Below are 19,358 nucleotides of genomic sequence, written 5' to 3'. Positions count from 1 at the left end.
ACCAGTAACAGTTCCAACCGCCAATGATGGACCGCTCATCCACTTCCTGAAGCTGCAGCCTCACTAAAGGTTTCTGTCGTTTCACTGTTGTGATCGGCGTCACCAGCCGTCCGTTAACAGACAGTTCATGTGTTCAGACTTCGGCCGCTCGGAGAGTCCTTCTGAATCTGCCGCCTCTAGAAGCTGCTGTTAAACCTGAACGTTGCCTCCACTGAGCTCTGATGACTTTCCCAGGTTTCACAGCAGATGTAAACGCTCCCCAGTGGAAGCTAAATAATCCGCCGTGTCACATTAACACCTGTCATCGTGTGCTACATGACTACAGTATCAGGAAGGGCTGAGCAGTTAACGCGAGGCTGGATGCTACGGAGACACCAGCTGAGGTTACCTGACGTAGCTCCAGAGTAAACAGTTACTGAATCACAGAAATCAAATGTGTCCTCGCAGGTCTCGTGGGACTATTGTCATAATCGATAAATCTGCAGATGATTTTCTCGATTCACCGTTTGGTTTATAAAATATATAAAAGTAAAAGGTCTCGTTCAGCTCACATCTGAGAACCAGGAACCAATAAATATTTGGCCTTTTGCCCGAAAAATTAATCAAATATCAAAATAGTTTTAGATTATTATTTGACTTTATCGACTTAACTGTCGAAGCTCCTCCATGCTAACATTTAGCACGCTGGTTTGTTAGCATGCTAACATGCGCTCAGTTAGCATGACGGTAACCGACATTCATTATTCTGAGAATGAATCGTTTGTTGTGTGAAGGACATGAACTTTTTTTTAGACACGATTATTATTATTTATTTATATTTTTGAACTAAAGCTTTATTTAACCCCGTCAGGCTGACGGCGGTCTGTAGCTTTCCGACAGTCTGACAGACTTGCTGACATTGTGCCCTTGTCTCCCCCGTTAGCCTATAACTACTGCTCCAACAACGGCGGCTGTTCTCACCTCTGCCTGCCGCGGCTCGGCGGGTTCACCTGCCGCTGCCCGGACGACGACGCCGCCGGCCGATGCGAGGAGAGGAACCTGTGAGGTCTGCAGAGCGACGATGACACTGCTGCTGCCGCTGGGAGAGAAAAAACAAAACACACTTAACTGAATTTTGGTGTTTTCTACGTTTCTTACTTGAATTGAACATTTTTACGATGGTTTTAGAGTTCGATGTGTTTTTTCGGCCCTTGAAAGCTGTTCAGACCTCACTGTATTTATGATGTCACACTTCAGGTCCACCAGCGAGATCATTGGCTTTCCTCCCGTAACTGTGGAATTCACATGTAGTTTATCGTGTTTGTAATCTGACTCCTGGTTGAAGAGTTTCATCCCACAGCAGGCGAACCTCCAACACTTGTGAACGCTGTGTTGTTATTGTATTTCTTATTGATTTCTTATAGATGTGGTCTGAAAGATAACTGCGAAAAACAATCAGGTAGAATTCTAGCAATCTTCTGTAATGATCAAATGTGTGAGGGAAGGGTTCCCAAGGGCCTTGAAAAGCCTTGAAAATGTTTGACATTTAAAAAAATGCCTTAAAGGTTTCTGAAAATGACATTTTTTGTTCTACAGAAAAACTTCACTTCATCAGTATGTTGCAGTTTAAAACGATTTCACGACGGGATGTTTAGCTCGGTGTCCTGCTGTCAGGGACTGAAGTTACTCCTGGAAACCATCGAAGGGTTAATGCTTCATCAAATCTGAATCACAGTGACAGACAATCGTGTAACGCCACCTAGAGGTTTGATTTAACTGCTCAGTGAGTTCAAGAGTTAAAGCAGAGCCGCCAGAATCCGGCCAGCTGCAGGAAAACAGAATATCAGAAAACAAAAGCATCATTTTTGAGTTAATCCAAATATATTTAGTGAAGACTGGACGACATTTGTAGGAAGAAACTACAGACAAATGGAAAATGGAGGAGAATCTGTTGCTCGTCCACTCACAGACTGATGTTAGGAATATATATATATGTATATATACATGACTCCCGGTTTAAATTACGGCTTCCTGCAGACTGAAGGTTCATCTGCACCAGTTGGACCAGCACCAGTTGGACCAGTAGCGGCACCACCACGAGTTTAGTGAGGGCTAAAAAAAGATTTATTCTGTTATTTGTGTTAAAACTCACCGTGTCTTTTTTATACGAACGTGTAAATAATTACCTGATATACAGACGATATTCTGATTTTTTTAATGGTGCCGATGTTAGCCTGAGACCTACATGATGATGATGATGATGATGATGATGTCGTCTGTAGCTCCTGTATGTGCTTCTCATGTCAACATCATTTTCACAATGAAGACTTGCAGCGATGATAAGTTCCAGCCGCTGATATAAGTCGGTGTTTTCATCTAAAATAAAAGAAACAAGTGTTTTAATAAAACCTGTCCTGTTTTTAAAGACGTATAACTTCAATTTGATTTTCATCTTCAGGATGTTCACTGTGGCATTTTTAAACTAGAATGAAAATGTATTTTAATGAAAAAAATCATTTGAACACAAAAAGACTTCGGTGAATCTGTTTCTCTGCGTGTTGTTGGAGAGAAACCAGATGAAGCTCCTCAGCGCTCTCTGCTGGACAAACGGTAACACGAGCGTTTATAAACCAGCTCCTCTCCTGATGTTTACTGATCAGCTGAATCACGTCTGTGATGAAATCATCTGCGCTGACGTATCCGTCCGACTCCAACCAGAAGTCAGAGCTGCTTATGGAGAATATTTGATCTCTGAAGTGTTTTTTTTCCTCCGTTTCATTCAATTTGGTGACTTTTATCAGGAAGCTGGCCGCCCGCTCGCGTCCCTGAGCTGGAGGGAATGTGTTTTACAGCCGCAGGAGAAACGTGTAAAAACAATGATTACGTGACAGAACTTCATCGTCCTGCAAGTGAAACTCGGGTGCATCAGGTCTGGGAACATGAAGCGTGTCTGTTGTGACCGTCAGACATCAGCAGCCTCAATATAAAAACCTTTTTTAAATGTACAGAATCAGTCTGGTTCTGGTCTCCGTCTCAGAGGGTCTCTGTGCAGTTTAAAGGAGTCCTCTTGGAGGACACCATCTTGGATTCACAGCAGGTTCAGTGGAGTCCAACAGAGACCCTCAACATGTCAGATCTCCTCCTTGTACCTGCAGGGGTAGTACTGTAGTACTGTAGTACTACAGTACTACGGCTGGTTCGTAGTGATGAAGCTTCACAATAAAAAAACATTTTTAATAAACAGAATAACACCAGACAAAGTTTTTAAGTTGATCAAATTTGACCTCATTAACATAAAATGTCTGTTATGTTTCAAACTAACAACAACAGGAAGTGAGTAACCTGTTGCTTTCGTCCCTAACTAGCGTCTCTGCTGAACTAGCATGGTGGTGAATTATATCTATTAACTTATTAAACCCCAGAGGAAGATCTGATGATGATGATGAATTGGAGTATTAAAATGATGACGTGCTCTGGCTGCTGTGTCCGACCGTTTAACGGAACAGCAGAGTCAGGCAGTGATTGGCCGAGCTAAACGGTTTTATTTCACTCTGAACCTGAAGATGAAAACAAACGTTTCTGAAGACAGAATCCGATTTTCACCATTCTTTAATATCCAAAACAAAACGAGCGAGTTGCTTTGTTAAAGCTTTGCGGACTCCATGAAGCAACACACATCTTAAATATCATCAACTCAACGTCCACTTACGTGCTTTTTGCAGAGCTTTCTGACTGCATCACATGGCTTCATTCAGCAAACAGAAGTTAAGTCTGGTTTTAGAAATGACTGGAAACAGAGAATATATTACACAGTTTAATGTGATGATATACAGCTCTATCTGAACACACTCACTGCTGGACTGAGCTCAATACATTCAACCAGTAAAGAGGAACTGCATCATTATTCTGAACGCTGATTTGCTTCATGTGCAATTTCTGAAAGTGTCAACGGGTCCGGTCTGAAGTAAATCCACCTCTCAGAGTGAGTCTGTGTCTTCGTCCTCAGTCTGACACAGAGGCAGCTGACGTTCAGTCCTGGAGGCCTCTGTTCTGTCTCTGCTGAGGACCGGGCCGGTTCTTGGCCTCCTGGGTCCGGATCAGGACCAGCGGACCAACACCTGGTCTCCGTCCTCTATGGAGTAAAACTGTAGAGTCTTCAGGTCGCTGTCGATCTCAAACTCTGTCCCCAACATCTACAAAAGAAAGGAGCTTCACGTCAGCACGTTCAGGAAGGATCGGCCGCTGGTTGTTAAAGCCCCACGTGTCTTACCTTGGGGCTGGTGTAGGTGAGCTTCAGGTCTGCTGCAGGAACCTTCAGCAGTCTGTACAGGAGCCCCTTCACCTTCTGAACCACCATGGAGGCTGCAGAACAGACCACACACTGATCAACTCAACAGGACAGGACTTCAGACACAGGACTGTGTTTAACCCGTCTCTGCTCCAGAAGAGACCGGGACGTTTTACCTGGAAGTTTCTTCTCAACGGGCCTCCGCTCAGCGTCGTCAGGAAACACGAACATGATCTCTGGTGAGGAGACGAGGCAAAGATCAGTTCATGGCCCGTATGTGTTAGCCAATCAGAGAGCAGGTAGCAGAAAGAGGTGGGACTAACTTAACAGCTGATTTTTCAGAGCAAACGGCTCCGGCTTCTTCAGCTCGCCTTCCTCTGGAGCTCCGTACTCTGAAACACAGGACAAGATGGTCTCCATCATCATCATCATCATCAGAGGGGACTAAACAGTAATAATAATAAACTTTATTCATGTAAAGGCATTTAACAGCCAGTGGCATCTTCTATGTGTATAATAGAGTATTCATGTGTAGTCTCCCAGGCCCCCTGAACTACCCACTGAGTGCTGTGAACTCTCTTTAGAGCCGACTGAGCGTCAGGTTCACTGAACGCCTCACATCACGTCTCTACAGAGTGACATTCACTTGGCCTGTGTTTATTAATATTTAAAGGTGTCCTGTGACGCTTGTTTACATTCAGTGTCTCTCACCAAAACACTCGTACGTGTCCTGGAGGTCTGAAGGAAAACCTGAATATACGAACGGTTGAATTTTCTAAAAACCACTGAAGAAAACGCGTGTTGTTGTAGTTTCCTATAACTTCCTCCAGACGTCAGCGCAGAGTCACACTTTACTGACTGTGTTGTGGGCGTGACCTACTGTCGATGAGGCTCAGGTAACGGGGGTGCTGACAGGTGAACTGGCTGCTGGGCTGTGTCCCCCCTCCTGCCTTCAGCCACTCCTCTCCAAACATCTTGATGTAGTCGAGCTCCGCCCCCCTCCTGTCCTCAGGGTGGATCTGATGGAAACCATGGCAACGGGTCAGCACATGCTCGCACGCACACGCACGCACACACACACACACACACACACACACACACACAGGTTCAGCTCACCTCACAGCTGTTCAGGATGACCAGTTGTCCCAGTTTGGCGATGAGCAGCTGATTGGCTGTTCTGTGGTTTCCATCACTGCTCACCAGTCGGTTGCCACGACACGAAAACTGAACCAAACTGGGCAACTTCGCCAGCTCGTCCACCACGCACCACTGGGGGGGAGAGAGAGGGGGGGGGGGGTTTATTGACATTAGGCCTTTCAGATCGTCGTCATTGTGGTCTGACGCAGATACCCGGGATCAGGGGGAGGGGGGCTCACCTGTGGTGGGCTCACCTGATGTTATGCAGCCTTCAGATGACAGCAAAGCCTCAGCTGGATTAAAGTGACTCTAATTTAAAAACCTGGTCTTTTCTGACCTCCAAAGGTTTAACTTCTCACCTTGCTGCAGTGATGTCACAGTGTACTCTATTACACTGTGACATCACTGCAGGGCGTGGTTACAGGTGCGACAGGGCAACACTTCTGACCACACCCATCCACAACCACCACAGATGCTGGATGTTACAGTACAGTTACTGCTGCAGTTATTAAAGGATAAACTTCATCATTACAACAAAAGGCCTGAATGTCTGAATATGTTGTTTTCAGCTGCTGCTTTCTGTTTGTATCTGAGCAGAAACCAACGGACCTCAGTGATGTTGTTGTGGTCCAGGTTGAGGGTCTTCAGTTCTGGGAACATGGCTGTTTGAGATCCTACAGAGAAAAGATTCAGTATTTATAAACAACATTCAGTGTGATATCACACGTTGACTTCTCTTGTTGTTGTGTAATTTTTACCAGGAGCTGCATCATCAAATCGAATGTCCGTCAGTCCGGTCCTGGACAAGTTCAGCTGCTCCAGTCTGCAATCAAACAGCACAGAGTTTATTCAGGAGCTTCAGTTTTAAAGTTCATTTAAATTAAAGAAGAAAACACGTTTCAAGGTCCAGGAACAAACTCAACACGAATAACTTTAACGTGTTAATTCCAGTTAAATAAAACATGTTTTCACCAGATTCATCTATTGTTACATATGAAACCATATTTATTATAAATATTATACTATACTGTATTATATTTTATATGGTTTACTTGTTCTTTGTACTTTTCATGTAGAAATCAGGTACAAACGCTATGTAGAAAATAGAACTTTAGTTTAATTCATCACAACTGGTCAGAAATAATCTTCCAGCCCTGAATCTGATGTATATGATATTAAACTGATGAAATTCAGTGAAGCGGGGTGCTGTACCTGGGCAGAGCAGCTATACTGAGCACACTGTCCTGCACTAAAGGATTAGAGGACAGACTGAGACTCTTCAGGGACAGCAGGACTCCGTCAGGCCTTTAACACATCAGAGACACACCAGTTACACAAAGTCGGAGCGTCACATAAATGAGCACGAAGGAAACAGGAAGGACAGCGTTACCTCTGCAGCTCCGTGATGTTGTTTTCTTCTGCACTCAGATCCTCCAGCTGTGGCCACATGGGGGCGCACTCCAGGATCTGACCAGAGACCAGCAGAGAGCGAGAGACACATCAACACGGAGCACAAATACGACATAAACATGTCCGACTGATCTCTTCAACACCAACAGGAAAGCAGAGTGTGTTCACCAAAGTGGACATTTATTTTGACAGTTTACAGGAAGAGAAAACGTTTATCAACACGAGAAAAACACTTTAAAATAAATAACGATAATAAATGATTTTTTTTTTTTATAGAAAAATGTTTGTATCAACAATATAAAAAGATATTTATATGTTCGTGATGGAAGTTTTAAAAATAATTGATTATAATCATTTTCTTCAGTGACAGAGGTGACCCTGATGATGGACAGGTGAAGGTGAACACAGACTGAGGCGTCAGTTGTGTGTGGTGTTTAGTACAGACAGGTAGGTGTACCTGTGTCCAGGTGAGCTCGCAGCTGTTGAGGGCGAGGACTCTCAGGCTGCAGAACGCCTGGCACCAAGCAGACGGCTCGGACGGCAAACGCAGCCTGTTGTTACTAAAAGATAAAACCAGTAGTTCAGTGGAGGGCGGCACACACACACACACACACACACACACACACCTTGGAGGAGGAGGAGTCTGTACCTGAGCTGCAGTCCCTCCAGTTTGTCCAGCTGCTGGGTGACGGCAGCCACGTCCTCCCAGCAGGACAGCAGAGTCCCACTCAGGTCCAACCACTGCACGTCTGATCACTGCCGTTAAGGCGTCACGGAGCACGCTGACATTCACCGACAAACACCGACAAACACCATTTTCACTGACAGTTTTACAGTGTGAGAAATCAAACGTCTGAAACACAACTTCACATCACCTCAGCGATGAGAAGAAAACAAACAGGAAGTCAGACGAGGCCTGATGGGTCTGTAAAAAGATACTCGGCGTTGTTTTCCTGATTTCTCCGTCAGCTCCGGGCCCGTTCACTTCCCAGCGACTCAGCAACACTGATGGAAGACTCTCAAAACTGCAGAGACAAAAGAAAGAAGGACGGTGGAGTCAAAGGAAATAGATCCTCACAGTCCGACCTGTTTAATAATGTTACCTCCTCTTCAGTCACATTTAACTCTCTCCACACCGGCTGTCTGAAGCCAGATGTAAATAAGAGGCAGAGTCTCAAATACTGGCAGACAAAAACAAACAAAAGCTGGTTTCTAATAAAGGCCAGATAGAATTACCTGTAATATAATAATAGGTCACTCTGTCTGCAGCTGTCTGAATGTAAAGAAGGGCAGCAGTGTGAATCGTCAGACAACCTCCCAGGAGACATTAACACCTGACCCAGCCTCTGACTCAGATTGTACAGTGTGATGACACAAGCTGTCAGGAGATGAAGAGCATCGTACCTGCGCTCCTTGATTTTCCCCCACTTGAGCTTCTTGGAGGAGATGGAGATCTCCTCACTCAGAACCTCCTCTGAGTCGATCTGGTACACCTGCTGCACAGCGGTCAGGAAGTCCACTCCGAAGCTCACCTTCGCTGGACGGACGAAGGAGCCTCCTTTAGGGTGTCTGAGAGAGAGGAGGTACCGATTTCAACCCGACCACATTCTCAAATAAAACTGCAAATTAAAGGATTCCTTTCAGTGTGGATTGAGCTATTGATTCTCATTCGAAGACAGTAAATCCTCCGGAGGATCCTCACCTTCTGTCCGTGAAAAGCTTTCAATAAAGAACTACACAGGAACACTGGAGCGTACGCGAGTGGATAATTAATATATTACAATAGTTTCATGTGGTATTAAAGCGACAGCTGAGAAGTACCTGCATGTAAAATACTGGACTCCGTCGTGGCTGCCGTCATGTTTGCCTCTCTCTGAGTTATCCCACTCCACGCCGAGCCACAGCCCTGAACACACACAACAAACACTTGGTTGTGTTGGAGTGTCGACAATGTGTGTGTGTGTGTGTGTGTGTGTGTGTGTGTGGGGGGGGGGGGCAGGCATGGTGGTTTGGGCTACCGTACAGTACAGTACAGTATTTTTCAGCACTTTTTTATTTAATGAAGTTGTTTAATGTCTTCGAAACTGAAATCAGGAACAATCTGATCAATGATGAGGTTTTTATTTGCCTTAAAACTGTTCAACAACTTGTTAACTTGGTCAACTTGTGTTGGTTTTAAAATGTGCTTATAAATAAAGTGACTTCTGTAGACTTGTGTTCTCTTGCCAAACTGCATGAAAAAAAATAGCATTTTATCAACTGCTACTTCACTTATTAGCAAAGACACACAACATGTCTGGCGATATTTTACTGATTTACTGGAAAACACTAGTTAGGACTCATCACGGGGAGGGTGAGTGTGAGTCGTCCATCTGACACCCCGGGTCTTACCTGCTGTCGGTGGCACCGGGCCCACATACCGCACCGTGGCCCGCTCCTCGTCGCAGGACACCCGCCTTCCCGCTGCGTCCGCCGGCACCTCCGGCTCCGTCAGGTCAACTCCCATCGAAGCCTCCTTCCGAGGGGAGAAACGGTAACGGCGACATGACTAAGTGCGTCAAACTGTATTTTGTATAAGTTAGCTAATTAAAACAGAACGTTAACTAACCGTGTTCTACAAATTACCTCCAAAGGTGAAAAACACCTGTGAAATAACAAACAAACAACAATAAACGTACCTGTAAGACCGTTTTAAGATGCAGCTGGAGTGTTTTAGATACTAAGCTAAGCTAACTAGCTTCCAAACCAAAACATTTGACGCCTCTGGTTCACCGGAAGCGACAGATTTCGTTGTTGCACTAATTTCCTCACAAAACGTTTTCCAGTTTCTGATAAATATGCGTCTTGTGTTAAATATACACGTCTTTCTGCGCTCTCTGTCTTTGAGTCTGTCTAACTCCCTCCATCCCTGACCTGAAGTGTTCATTCCGGTGGCGTCAAAGCAACATTGACGAGGAAGAAATAAAAGGAACCTTTGTGCCGCTGTGACCGTGTTCCCTCTGGGAACTAATTCACAGTAGGACGGCTGTGTGCTGGAAGGAAAACGTGTGAACGTGCACTAACTCTCATGTTATTGGAGTTTAAGTCGTATAAATTCGTGTAAATGCTGCAATTAACCTGATAAACTACTTGTTTCAACATATAGAACAAACCGGAAGTCGGTATTTGAGTGACGCTGGAAGAAACCATGAAGAAGAGACTTCACCAGAGGTTTGTTTACACCTTTATTTCCCAAGTTAACGTGAATGAAAATCAACGGCCGCAGTCTGAGCAGCAGCCCGGCAGACAGCGTGCAGGGCGAAGTGACTCTGATTAAACTGTTCATTCATATCAACCCTCAGTTTATATCCTAAAACAAAAGTCAGAAAAGCTTTTATTTCATCAAGCCACAGCTGTTGAAATGGACGGGCGGGATCACCTGCTGAGGCAGACACGAGCTGTCCTGTCGACCTCCTGTTTGTGATGATTTTCTTAAACTTTCAGAGTAAACCTCCATGTTCAAGTGACCACAGGGCTCCAAGCACTTATTGTATGACTCAAACTGCTCTCACGCCAGAGTCTGTGACCTGAAGAATATCTGTTTTTACCTGTGATCTTGTGCTGTGTTCTCAGTGATGAAACATAATGATCTTTAGAGTGTAACCCTCTTCAGTTTACCAGCGATCAGGATATGAAACACCTCAGAGCAGCTGTTCTGTCGCGTTGTCTGGGCGCTGCATCTTCTTAACTTCAGCGTTTCTGTCCTCAGTGACGAGGCGTCGCCGGAACAACAGTCAGCTGACTACGTGGTGGGTCAGGTGTCGGGAAGTTTGTTCAAGAAGAAATCTGCAGCGTCTGGATCGCTGTCGGCTTTATTCAGCAACGCTGCACCAGCTGCACCTGTTCTGTTTCAGCCTGCACCCAAGGTAGATCACAGAGAGACGGTTTCATGTTGAAAAGGCTCAGTCGTTCCCTCCAACAGCTGCTCGCTGTAGTTTTTATCAAACTAACAGCAGGAAATAGTGCATTTGTTGGGGACTATTTTCAGCGGCGGATGAATCCACATGTGGAGCTCTAGTGAGTGTTTGTGGCAGCAGGACGGTGTGTGTGGGACTGAGTCCAGATAAACTACAGTGTGTGTGTGTGTTGTTAGTAGGATGAGTTCAGTGTTGGTTCTTTAACGCTTGTCCTGTGTGTCTGATTGTGTTTCTTTATGGCAGCCTGTTCAGAAGAGCACAGAAGAAACAGAGCAGCAGAAGGAGACTCCAGAGGTCAAAGGTCAACCGGCCCAGAAGAAGAAGACGCTTAAGGAGAAATCAGAAGCCGACCAGAAGCTGGAAAACAGGTGAGGAGTTTAGAAACAGAGTCATGAATCCTCAGAGCCGTCCCGTCGGTTCTTCTTCTTCTTTCTTCGCTTCCTGTTTTATTTCTCCTGTTATTTCTTCTTTGAATTAATGTCTAATACTATCATTATAGTTATTCTAATAACGTTAGAAAGTCTTTTTCCTTCCTTGGATTTATTTTTCCTTCCCTTCCTCTCATCTTCCTCCTCTTCCTCCTCTTCGTGCGTTGGTTTCAGGGAGAGCAGTTTGCAGAACGCAGACGAGGACGAGCGAGGGCAGGAGGCGCCCGTGAAGAAGAAGAAGAGGAAGGTGCCGGAGCCGGGCAGAGGGAACGATGTGGAGCAGTGGGTGATGAAGAGACAGAAGCTGAAAGCCATAAAAGAGGAAGAGGCGATAAAGAGGAAGAAGACGGTGTTCGTGGGCAACCTGCCCGTCGGCTGCACCAAGAAGGTACCGAGAGAGCAGAGCTTCCTGAATAAATTCCTTTTAAATGCTTGTTTTTCATTACAAAGTGTTGCTTTGATTGATCACCACAGAGCTCCTCAGTCCTCCTCCTCCTCACGGACTTCACTGCATTAGTGAGTTCAGATGTTCTTGTTGGAGTCTGATTGAATCAGGTGTGAGAGAGTGCGTTTGGACTGGCGCTAATTGATTAGTTGGTCAAGAAAACTAATCAACAGAAATGTAATCAGTTAATGAAGTCGTTTATCACAGGTAGAAATAATTACTCCCCCCGAAAAGAATTAGCACAACAAGTCGCAGCAGGAAGAAATGAAAGTAGACGAGCAAAAAAGACCATTTTGTCTGTACGTCGTTTGTCTGAGCAGCTGTAGCTGCAGCGAACGAATAAGGCTGACTGCCTTAAGCCAGTTGACCTGAGAGAGAGCTGAACTCGCCTGTAGTCATGAGGGTCTGACGGAAAACATCAAGACAAACAAGACAAACCAAACACCCCTGAACACCCCTGAACACCCCCGTTCCAGGAAGCAGGTTTAACAAACTAACCTGGAGATCAGATCAGCTGGTCTATAGTAGTTCAAGTACGTTCACTCTGAGTTTTGCACGTTTGTGGTGAATGAAAAAAGGTTGTCAATGGAGCTCCGATACTTTGATTCACCATGGCAACGGGTCAATTAAGAGCGGAGGCTCCACTGGAAATATGAATGTGTGACGACGGACTAGTGTGACATTTATCTTTACAACACAGTATTTATAACTTTAAACCGGATTTGTTAACAGTTTATTCACAGATTGTTCGATAAGATGTTGGAAGAACTTGGTGGTTTCTTCTGCTTGTTTGTTTCAGACCCTGCAGAGCCTCTTCAGGGATAAAGGATCCATCGAGTCCATCCGGTTTCGCTCTGTGGTAAAGACACAACAACACACAAACATCCCAGTTTGGTTCTGAACAGATTCAGTTAAAGAATCCGAGATAACAGAGACGACCCGCTCGCAGCAGAAAGTGGCAACGTGATTCTGGTTTTACAAGACACGACTCACGGGGTCAGCTGGTGAACTGCTGTAACGTTAGCCGGCAGTCTACATGCTAAAGCTAGTTAGTCGTAATAGCTGTCGGAGCTTCTTCCTGTGTTTCTGAACCTGGCCTTTATATTTATTTTGTTCTCAGGACATCATTTCAATAAAGACTTATTGAAGAAGGAAAAAGCAGTTGTCCGAGCGAGCTAGCCTGCTAACTGTCATTTAGCAAACCTATTAGCTCATGGTGACACAGCTAATAAGCTGTGATGGCTTCCTCCATGTTGTTACTCTCCAGCTCTCCACCTAAAGGAGAGTTCACCAGAGTTGAACTTGATTGGTTCTGTTGAAATGATTTTTCTGTGCCCTTCATCAGTTTTCAAACCTTTAGTCAAGTGAAAGTCTCTCTGAATCTTTTGAATTTCTTGGATTTTAGTGGAAGTATTTTCTTTTTGGATTCTTGTAGAAAGATGAGTTGCGGGTTTTCTCATTCACTTCAATACATTCAGCTGTAGCTCCATCAGCTCCTGATGATCTCCTCCATGCGTCACATGATGCGTTTGTTCCCTGCAGGTCAGAGAGGATCCATCCATGTCCCGCAAAGTCGCAGCTATTCAGTAAGTTCATGTCGAGTTCAGAGTTTCTGGAACTGATAAAGTCCTCTGAAGTTAAACTCTGTGCGGCTTCGTCATCTTCTCTTTGTGGAAATGAGCTTCTTTTTACTTCACAGACGCAAAGTTCATCCCAAAAGGCAAAGCATGAACGCCTACGTGGTGTTTAAAGACGAGGAGTGCGTCACCAAGGCGTTGGAGAGGTCGGACACTCGTTCACTGATTTCCACAAACACGCATCACTTTGTGGTTCAGACGTCAACAAGCGTTTCCTCTGTTTGTGTCTCCGGACAGGAACGGCATGGAGATCGAGAAAGACTTTCACATCCGAGTGGACAGAGTGACGGGCGACTCGTCAGTGAGTCTCATCATCGGTTGATCTGATAAATCTAAAGTCTGTTGAAATGAGTTTTTGTAATGAACAGATTTGGTTCTTGTGTTGCAGCACGATCACAAGCGCTCCGTGTTCGTGGGGAATCTTTCCTTCGGTGAGTCTCTCTGCAGCGTTAACGTTGAGGGCTGTGAATGTTGGAAGGTAACCCGCTCTGTGTGTTTTCAGAGATAACCGAACTGGCTTTTCGGCGGCATTTTGAGGAGTGCGGCACAGTGGAGGCTGTAAGACTGGTACGAGACCAGGACTCCGGACTGGGAAAAGGATTCGGCTACGTCCTGTTTGAGGTACGACGACTCAGATCCTGCGTTCCTCTTCAGCTTGTGTTAAAGTTAATGAAGCTGGGCAGACGGAGTCAGTCACCTGACTGATTTCAAGGTGTTGGACCTCTAGCAGCGTTACGGAGCGTTGGTCTGGGTCCTGGTCTGTTTGTTTGTGTGCATGAGGACAAGCTCACTAATTAAGAGACATGATTCACATCCTGACGTTGGTTTCATGCAGTCGGGGGCCAAGAAATGTAGACTGCAAGCAAACATGGAGGTTAACAGAACAGGTTCCACAAAAGATTCAACATGTTTGTTAGATCGTAACGACACACACACACACACACACACACACACACACACACACGTTGTTATAGAAACAGAATTTCATTTAATTGAATCAGCCTTTAAGAATTTCCACCAAATCAGCTGTTGTCTAATAATAATAATAATAATAATAATAATAATAATAATAATGGAGTAGTATTGTCCATGTTGGGGCTGACTGTAATGACTCAGACTGTCTCCATGTTTTTTTTCTTGTGAGTTCACACGACAAGATGAATAAAAAAACGTCGTGACAGACGAGCTTTACTGTGACGATGATAAGACAGACTCCGCACAAAGTGTAAATAATGTAATGAGAATGTTCTCTGTTTGTTAGCGCTGCACGTGGCTGTTACCTGAAACCTGGATATCGATGGTATACCTGGTTTATGTGAGAGTTTATGGTTTGTCTTCCTGACGCAGAGCGCCGACTCGGTGCAGCTGGCGTTGGAACTGGACGGCACCAAACTGGAGGGCAGGTCCATCCGGGTGAAGAGGTCGGTGAAGAAGGAGAAGCAGAGGAGTAAAACTGACAACAAAGGAACCACAGGGAGGACCGGCAGGGGCCCCATGAAGGGCCCCATGAAGGGCCCCATGAAGGGCCCCGCAAAGGGCCCCGCAAAGGGCCCCGGGTGGGAGAGAGGAGGCGGTCAGGGAGGTTTCAAGTCTCAAAAGAAGTTCTCTGGAAACCAGCAGAGGCCGACCAAAAGCTCCACCTCCTTCAAAGGAGAGATGACGGATCCAAAGAAAAAGACCAAGAAGAAGAAAGGACTGAAGAAGAAAGTGAAGTCGAAGAAGAGCGTTCATATCTGACGTCTGTGAGGGAGCAGAGATAAAGTGTTCGAGGACTCAGCGGTGGTTCTGCTGCTGTTATCACACCAGAAGAAGAAGAGTCGTCTTCCTTCAGCAGGTTTACTTTTTAAGGAGGTTCTGAGTTTTTCGCTCTCCAGACAACTTTAACTTATTAGTTATCTTCTACAACAGGTGAACAAAATAAATGTAAGAAATGCTTAAAAACCAGCCACGTTGAATCTGACCTCTCTGACCCAGCTGATCACATCGTCTGGTGTTCCTGTTGTTGTTGTTGTTGTTAAAATACATACTTTTTATTTTCTTGTGTCAGAACTTGATGTACAACGATGATCGTTGCAGAATGAAAAATCTTCTTTTCCAACTAAACTTGTAAAAATAGTTTTTGAATGCAATAAATCAAATTTGAGTCACGTGTTGTTTCACTGAGCTTCATCTCTGCAGATGTTTTCAGTTCTAACATAGGACTCCCTCTAAAACCAGTGTTTAACATTTCTCTTTGTGATTAAACTAACTAGACCATGTGTTAATCAGCAGGTATATTTTTAAACTTCAGACAGAGGCCAGGCTAGCTGTTTCCCCCTGCTTCCAGTCTTTACGCTAAGCTAAGCTAAGCGTTTCCTGGCTGTAGCTTCAGACATGGGTGTTATCGTGTTAAGTGTTTCATTAATGCTGCGTTCACATCATGTGAGTTACAGTAAACCGTTTAAAACAACCTGTGAACATTAAGTTGTAATCACACCTGGGAAACCAAAATGAGTATTTATTTCAGGGAAGACAGGAAGTCATCAGAGATGCTGAATGCGACGTCTAACGGAGAAGATCTTTGTCGTAATAACGTTCGCTGCCAGTCGGTTTTCAGCCTGTTGATCCAGCCAAGACCACATTTCAAATAAACTGAACTCAAAAGACAACTTTGTAGTTTTGTCACATTTTTTATTTTTTCCTAAAGAGGGTCGTCCTCTTTACAATGAACAAAACATTTCATCACTTTTTAAAAAGTGTTTCCCAGACCGAACAGAAAGACGACTGATAACAAAACAATAAATACTTTGTGAAGCATCCGAGCAGAGAGAAGATTCCTGTTCCTGTATCTTTCTACTACTGATATCATAACAACAAACACGTCTGACAGTGTAAACTGGAGCTGTCAGGATGTGTGCTGCACCACCCTGAAGGAAGAAGCTGTTACTGTTTTCAACAACACCCAGTCCACTTCATTAGTACCGAGATAAAGATGGTGGAACGGGGACGGGCGCTTGTGTTTCTCTGGGCGTTACGATCGACATACTCTTCATACCCCAAAACGGGTAATTTAAGTAAGAAAAACAAACACTACTGTCGTGGATGAACCAGGAATAAAAAACGAATTCCCTTTAGGACGCCTTGATGAGAAGTGATGGACGTCGGCCGGAGTGATGGAGGCCGAGGCGTTGGCAGGTCGTAATGGAAGGAGAGGTCCACATGAGGAGGAGGAGGAGGAGGAGGAGGAGGGGGTTGTTTCCTCTCGATGCTCTCACTCTATATCGTCCTCGCTCAGACTCTGTGCACTCACAATACGCTGCAGAAAACAAACACAAAGTCAGGGAGCTGCCTGGATCAAGTTAAACCACTTGGGGACATGGTGAGGCCAACTCTGGACCAGGGGGGGGACATGTGGGGGATATCTGGCTGATTCTGGACCAGTTTGGGTGGTGTGGGGTCTAAATTAAAATCTTGTCTTCTGTTATTTCTGCAAAATGTAATTTGGGATAATAAACCACAGTTCTTTTGAGAAAAACTAGTTTGAACAGGAGGACTGATGTGGATCCAAAGTGTTTGGTCTACCTGGCTGATGCTGGGCAGTTTGGTGAGCAGCATCTGGAAGACGGGCGGAGGCAGAGTCTGCTGCAGCACCTGCAGGAGCTGCTGAGGCTGACCACACACCGCGATGGCGTTGGTCAGGTGGTCCACACCTTTCTCATAGTCTCCTGTGGAGCCGAACACATAAAGCCTCCTTCAGACTCCACTGAAACCAGGACTTTGACAGAACACTGCCGCCTGGAACCAATAATATCTTATGAATGAAAATCAAACTGTGTGGAGGTGTTACCCTGAGCCAGCAGCTCCTCCCCCAGCTGGATCTCCTCCAGGAAGAACTTCTGCACCGCCTCAGCGTCCTTCAGGTCTGGGAGCTGCAGGACAAACAACATTTAGCATCGTTTTGGTTTCCCTCGTTTTTGCCTCTCAGGCTGCACACAAACTCAAACTACTGTGCCTCCCTGAGATTGACAAACCCTGATAACCAACCTTACCTGCTATGACCTAAACACAACCACTGAAATGGTAGAGGCTGCCGGAGGCCGTAAGCTGCCTGGCAGGACACTCTGCTGCCAGACAAAGTTCAGGGCAGAATAACGTTTTTCTAAGAAGAAGACACTGAACGTCGTCTATAAAATAAAGATGAATAGTGGCTAAAACTAGACGTTATATTCTCATTCATTTGAATCTTTACATCTTTATACCCACTGCCATCAAACAACAAACTGTCTATATTACATATATATATATTTATTATTACACATTCAAACCAAACTTCGTTATCTGGTATAATGTATTAATGTTATTACATAATGTGAACTGGATTTTTAAGAGAAAAACAAAACATCACTGATAATAACAACAACAATAATATTGTAGGTAAGGACGTAACTCAGAGGCAGGATTGTCTGGTGGCCGTTATGTCATCAAGTAAAATCTTACTGAGAAATATTTTAAGTGTTTAGCACCAAGCTGAAGTGTACTGAGGCTGTGCTCACCTTTGCCATGCCTGCCCTCTCTTTGGCTGCCTTCTGCTTTCTCCTGCCTGCAACAAACACAACATACAGTCAGAGTCCATATATATGTATATATATATATAAATACACACAGAACCGTTACTATCAGCCACAAGTCTCCTCTTGTTTAAGAGTCACCTACTTTGACTGGACAAGGTTTAATTTCTGACAGTCAGAACATAGCTCAACAAGTGGAAACTGCTTCAACAAAATCATTAACCCTTCAGAAACTGGACGCTCTGAATAAAAGAAGACTTGTGTGTTTGTTCTGAAGCTTGCTGGTCCTCTGTCCACAGTGATAAAAGGCTGAACGGTCACCGTTCACCGAGTAACACCATAATCTCCATTTGGCTGAAAGTCCAGCTGGCAGGACAGCAAGCCCCCCCGGGATAAATACGATTCAAAAAATAACAATGTCACACCAAACTCCATTGAAAAATCCGTCAGTTTAACATGACCTTGCTAATATCTACAAGGTGAATATCAGATAGAATATGAAATTAAGTATTTTAACAATATAGGAGTATGTCTTCAATGCGGCATACATCTTCTTACTCTTCTTGCTCTTCTTAATGACATATCCACTTTAGCAGTAAGCCGATTATTTTTTCAGTCTGCAGGCAGAGTCAGTGCTATAAATTATGATACTTTAAAGGGGCAGCCATCCATTTTCAGTTCAATTCATTAATTCAGTTAACATTTACGACCCTCTCTCAGAAGACTGGGGGGAAATGATGTGAGTGAAGACAGACAATGTCTAGTTTTCCCAACAAACTCGTATCCTTGAGTTATTTTCAAATTCAGTTCAAAAACTGACACTTAAAGCTCGCAGGTCAACAAAGCAGCTGCTCTCCTTTAACTGCCGCTGCTTGGTCGGTTGACTATAAACCGAATGAATCCGAAGACCTTGCGGACTGTGGACAGTCGTAAGTATGTTAACTAGTCAGTTAACGAGAGGACCTTAACTCGTCGGAATACTGAACGGAGTTCGGCGTGAGAGCTTCATCAAACAAGCCTTAACGGGTTGTACCGGGACTACAGAGCATTTGAGACCAGCGGGTACCGAACCGAACCGAACCACACCGGACCGGATTCGAGCTCCTAGGCCTGATGAAGGTGGGGAAGAGGAGGAGGAAGAGGTCAACACTCACGTTCTCGCAGTCTGTTCTTGAAGTTGGGGTCACTCCGTCTTTTCCTGTCGAAATAGATGCAGTAACCGACGAGCAGGGCCCCGCACACCCCGGCGGCTAGCGCACTGGTCTTACCGCCCATCATAACTGCCGGGACCCGGTCGGTGTGAGGAGGATTTGGGGTTAATTTACCGTTTTTTCTCCGGTGGTCGGTTTTTGTCAGGGGACTGGCGGAGCGGCTCACGGCAGGAAGGACCCGGAAGGACCCCGTGGTTTGACAGCTGTAGCCATCTGTAGAATGCCTGACTGGAAATGTGAAGAATATTTTCACAGTTAAAGAAGCTGTAAACGAGCTACTGGCGGAGTGTTTGAGGAATGTTTTAAAGATTAACAATACT

The 19,358-nt window shown here is 44.9% G+C and overlaps 4 protein-coding genes across 4 annotated transcripts in view; 2 read left to right on the top strand and 2 right to left on the bottom strand.

Annotated features, from left to right (window-relative positions):
• Positions 1-1,044, top strand: part of LOC139299419 (nidogen-1-like) — a 29,604-nt gene extending 28,560 nt beyond the window's left edge. Inside the window, exon 20 of the mRNA XM_070922325.1 lies at positions 923-1,044. Coding sequence (XP_070778426.1) covers positions 923-1,044 — 122 coding nt within the window. The remainder of the gene's footprint in view (positions 1-922) is intronic.
• A 2,736-nt stretch (positions 1,045-3,780) lies between these two features.
• tbce (tubulin folding cofactor E) lies at positions 3,781-9,574 on the bottom strand. Its single transcript, XM_070922567.1, has 17 exons — positions 9,493-9,574; positions 9,206-9,329; positions 8,636-8,720; positions 8,219-8,383; positions 7,754-7,839; positions 7,464-7,563; positions 7,272-7,374; positions 6,795-6,871; positions 6,617-6,709; positions 6,163-6,227; positions 6,014-6,078; positions 5,384-5,536; positions 5,148-5,286; positions 4,591-4,659; positions 4,444-4,503; positions 4,250-4,341; positions 3,781-4,172 (listed from the first exon to the last, which is right to left on the bottom strand). The coding sequence occupies exons 2-17, from the start codon at positions 9,318-9,320 to the stop codon at positions 4,077-4,079; spliced, it is 1,563 nt and encodes a 520-aa protein (XP_070778668.1). The 5' UTR covers positions 9,321-9,329; positions 9,493-9,574; the 3' UTR covers positions 3,781-4,076.
• Positions 9,575-9,842: 268 nt separating this feature from the next.
• On the top strand, positions 9,843-15,372 carry rbm34 (RNA binding motif protein 34). Its single transcript, XM_070922685.1, has 11 exons — positions 9,843-10,024; positions 10,563-10,719; positions 11,014-11,138; positions 11,373-11,586; positions 12,443-12,502; positions 13,186-13,229; positions 13,343-13,426; positions 13,518-13,581; positions 13,669-13,711; positions 13,783-13,901; positions 14,628-15,372. The coding sequence occupies exons 1-11, from the start codon at positions 10,002-10,004 to the stop codon at positions 15,015-15,017; spliced, it is 1,323 nt and encodes a 440-aa protein (XP_070778786.1). The 5' UTR covers positions 9,843-10,001; the 3' UTR covers positions 15,018-15,372.
• Positions 15,373-15,929: 557 nt separating this feature from the next.
• Positions 15,930-19,195, bottom strand: tomm20b (translocase of outer mitochondrial membrane 20b). The gene is made up of 5 exons (XM_070922813.1): positions 18,982-19,195; positions 17,813-17,859; positions 17,107-17,188; positions 16,842-16,984; positions 15,930-16,575 (listed from the first exon to the last, which is right to left on the bottom strand). Exons 1-5 carry the CDS (start codon positions 19,103-19,105, stop codon positions 16,531-16,533), a joined length of 441 nt encoding a protein of 146 aa, XP_070778914.1. The 5' UTR covers positions 19,106-19,195; the 3' UTR covers positions 15,930-16,530.
• Between the last annotated feature and the right edge of the window lie 163 nt (positions 19,196-19,358).

Source organism: Enoplosus armatus, chromosome 2, assembly GCF_043641665.1.
Source record: "Enoplosus armatus isolate fEnoArm2 chromosome 2, fEnoArm2.hap1, whole genome shotgun sequence".
Taxonomy (NCBI): domain Eukaryota; kingdom Metazoa; phylum Chordata; class Actinopteri; order Centrarchiformes; family Enoplosidae; genus Enoplosus; species Enoplosus armatus.
This window is presented reverse-complemented; position numbering and strand designations above follow the sequence as displayed.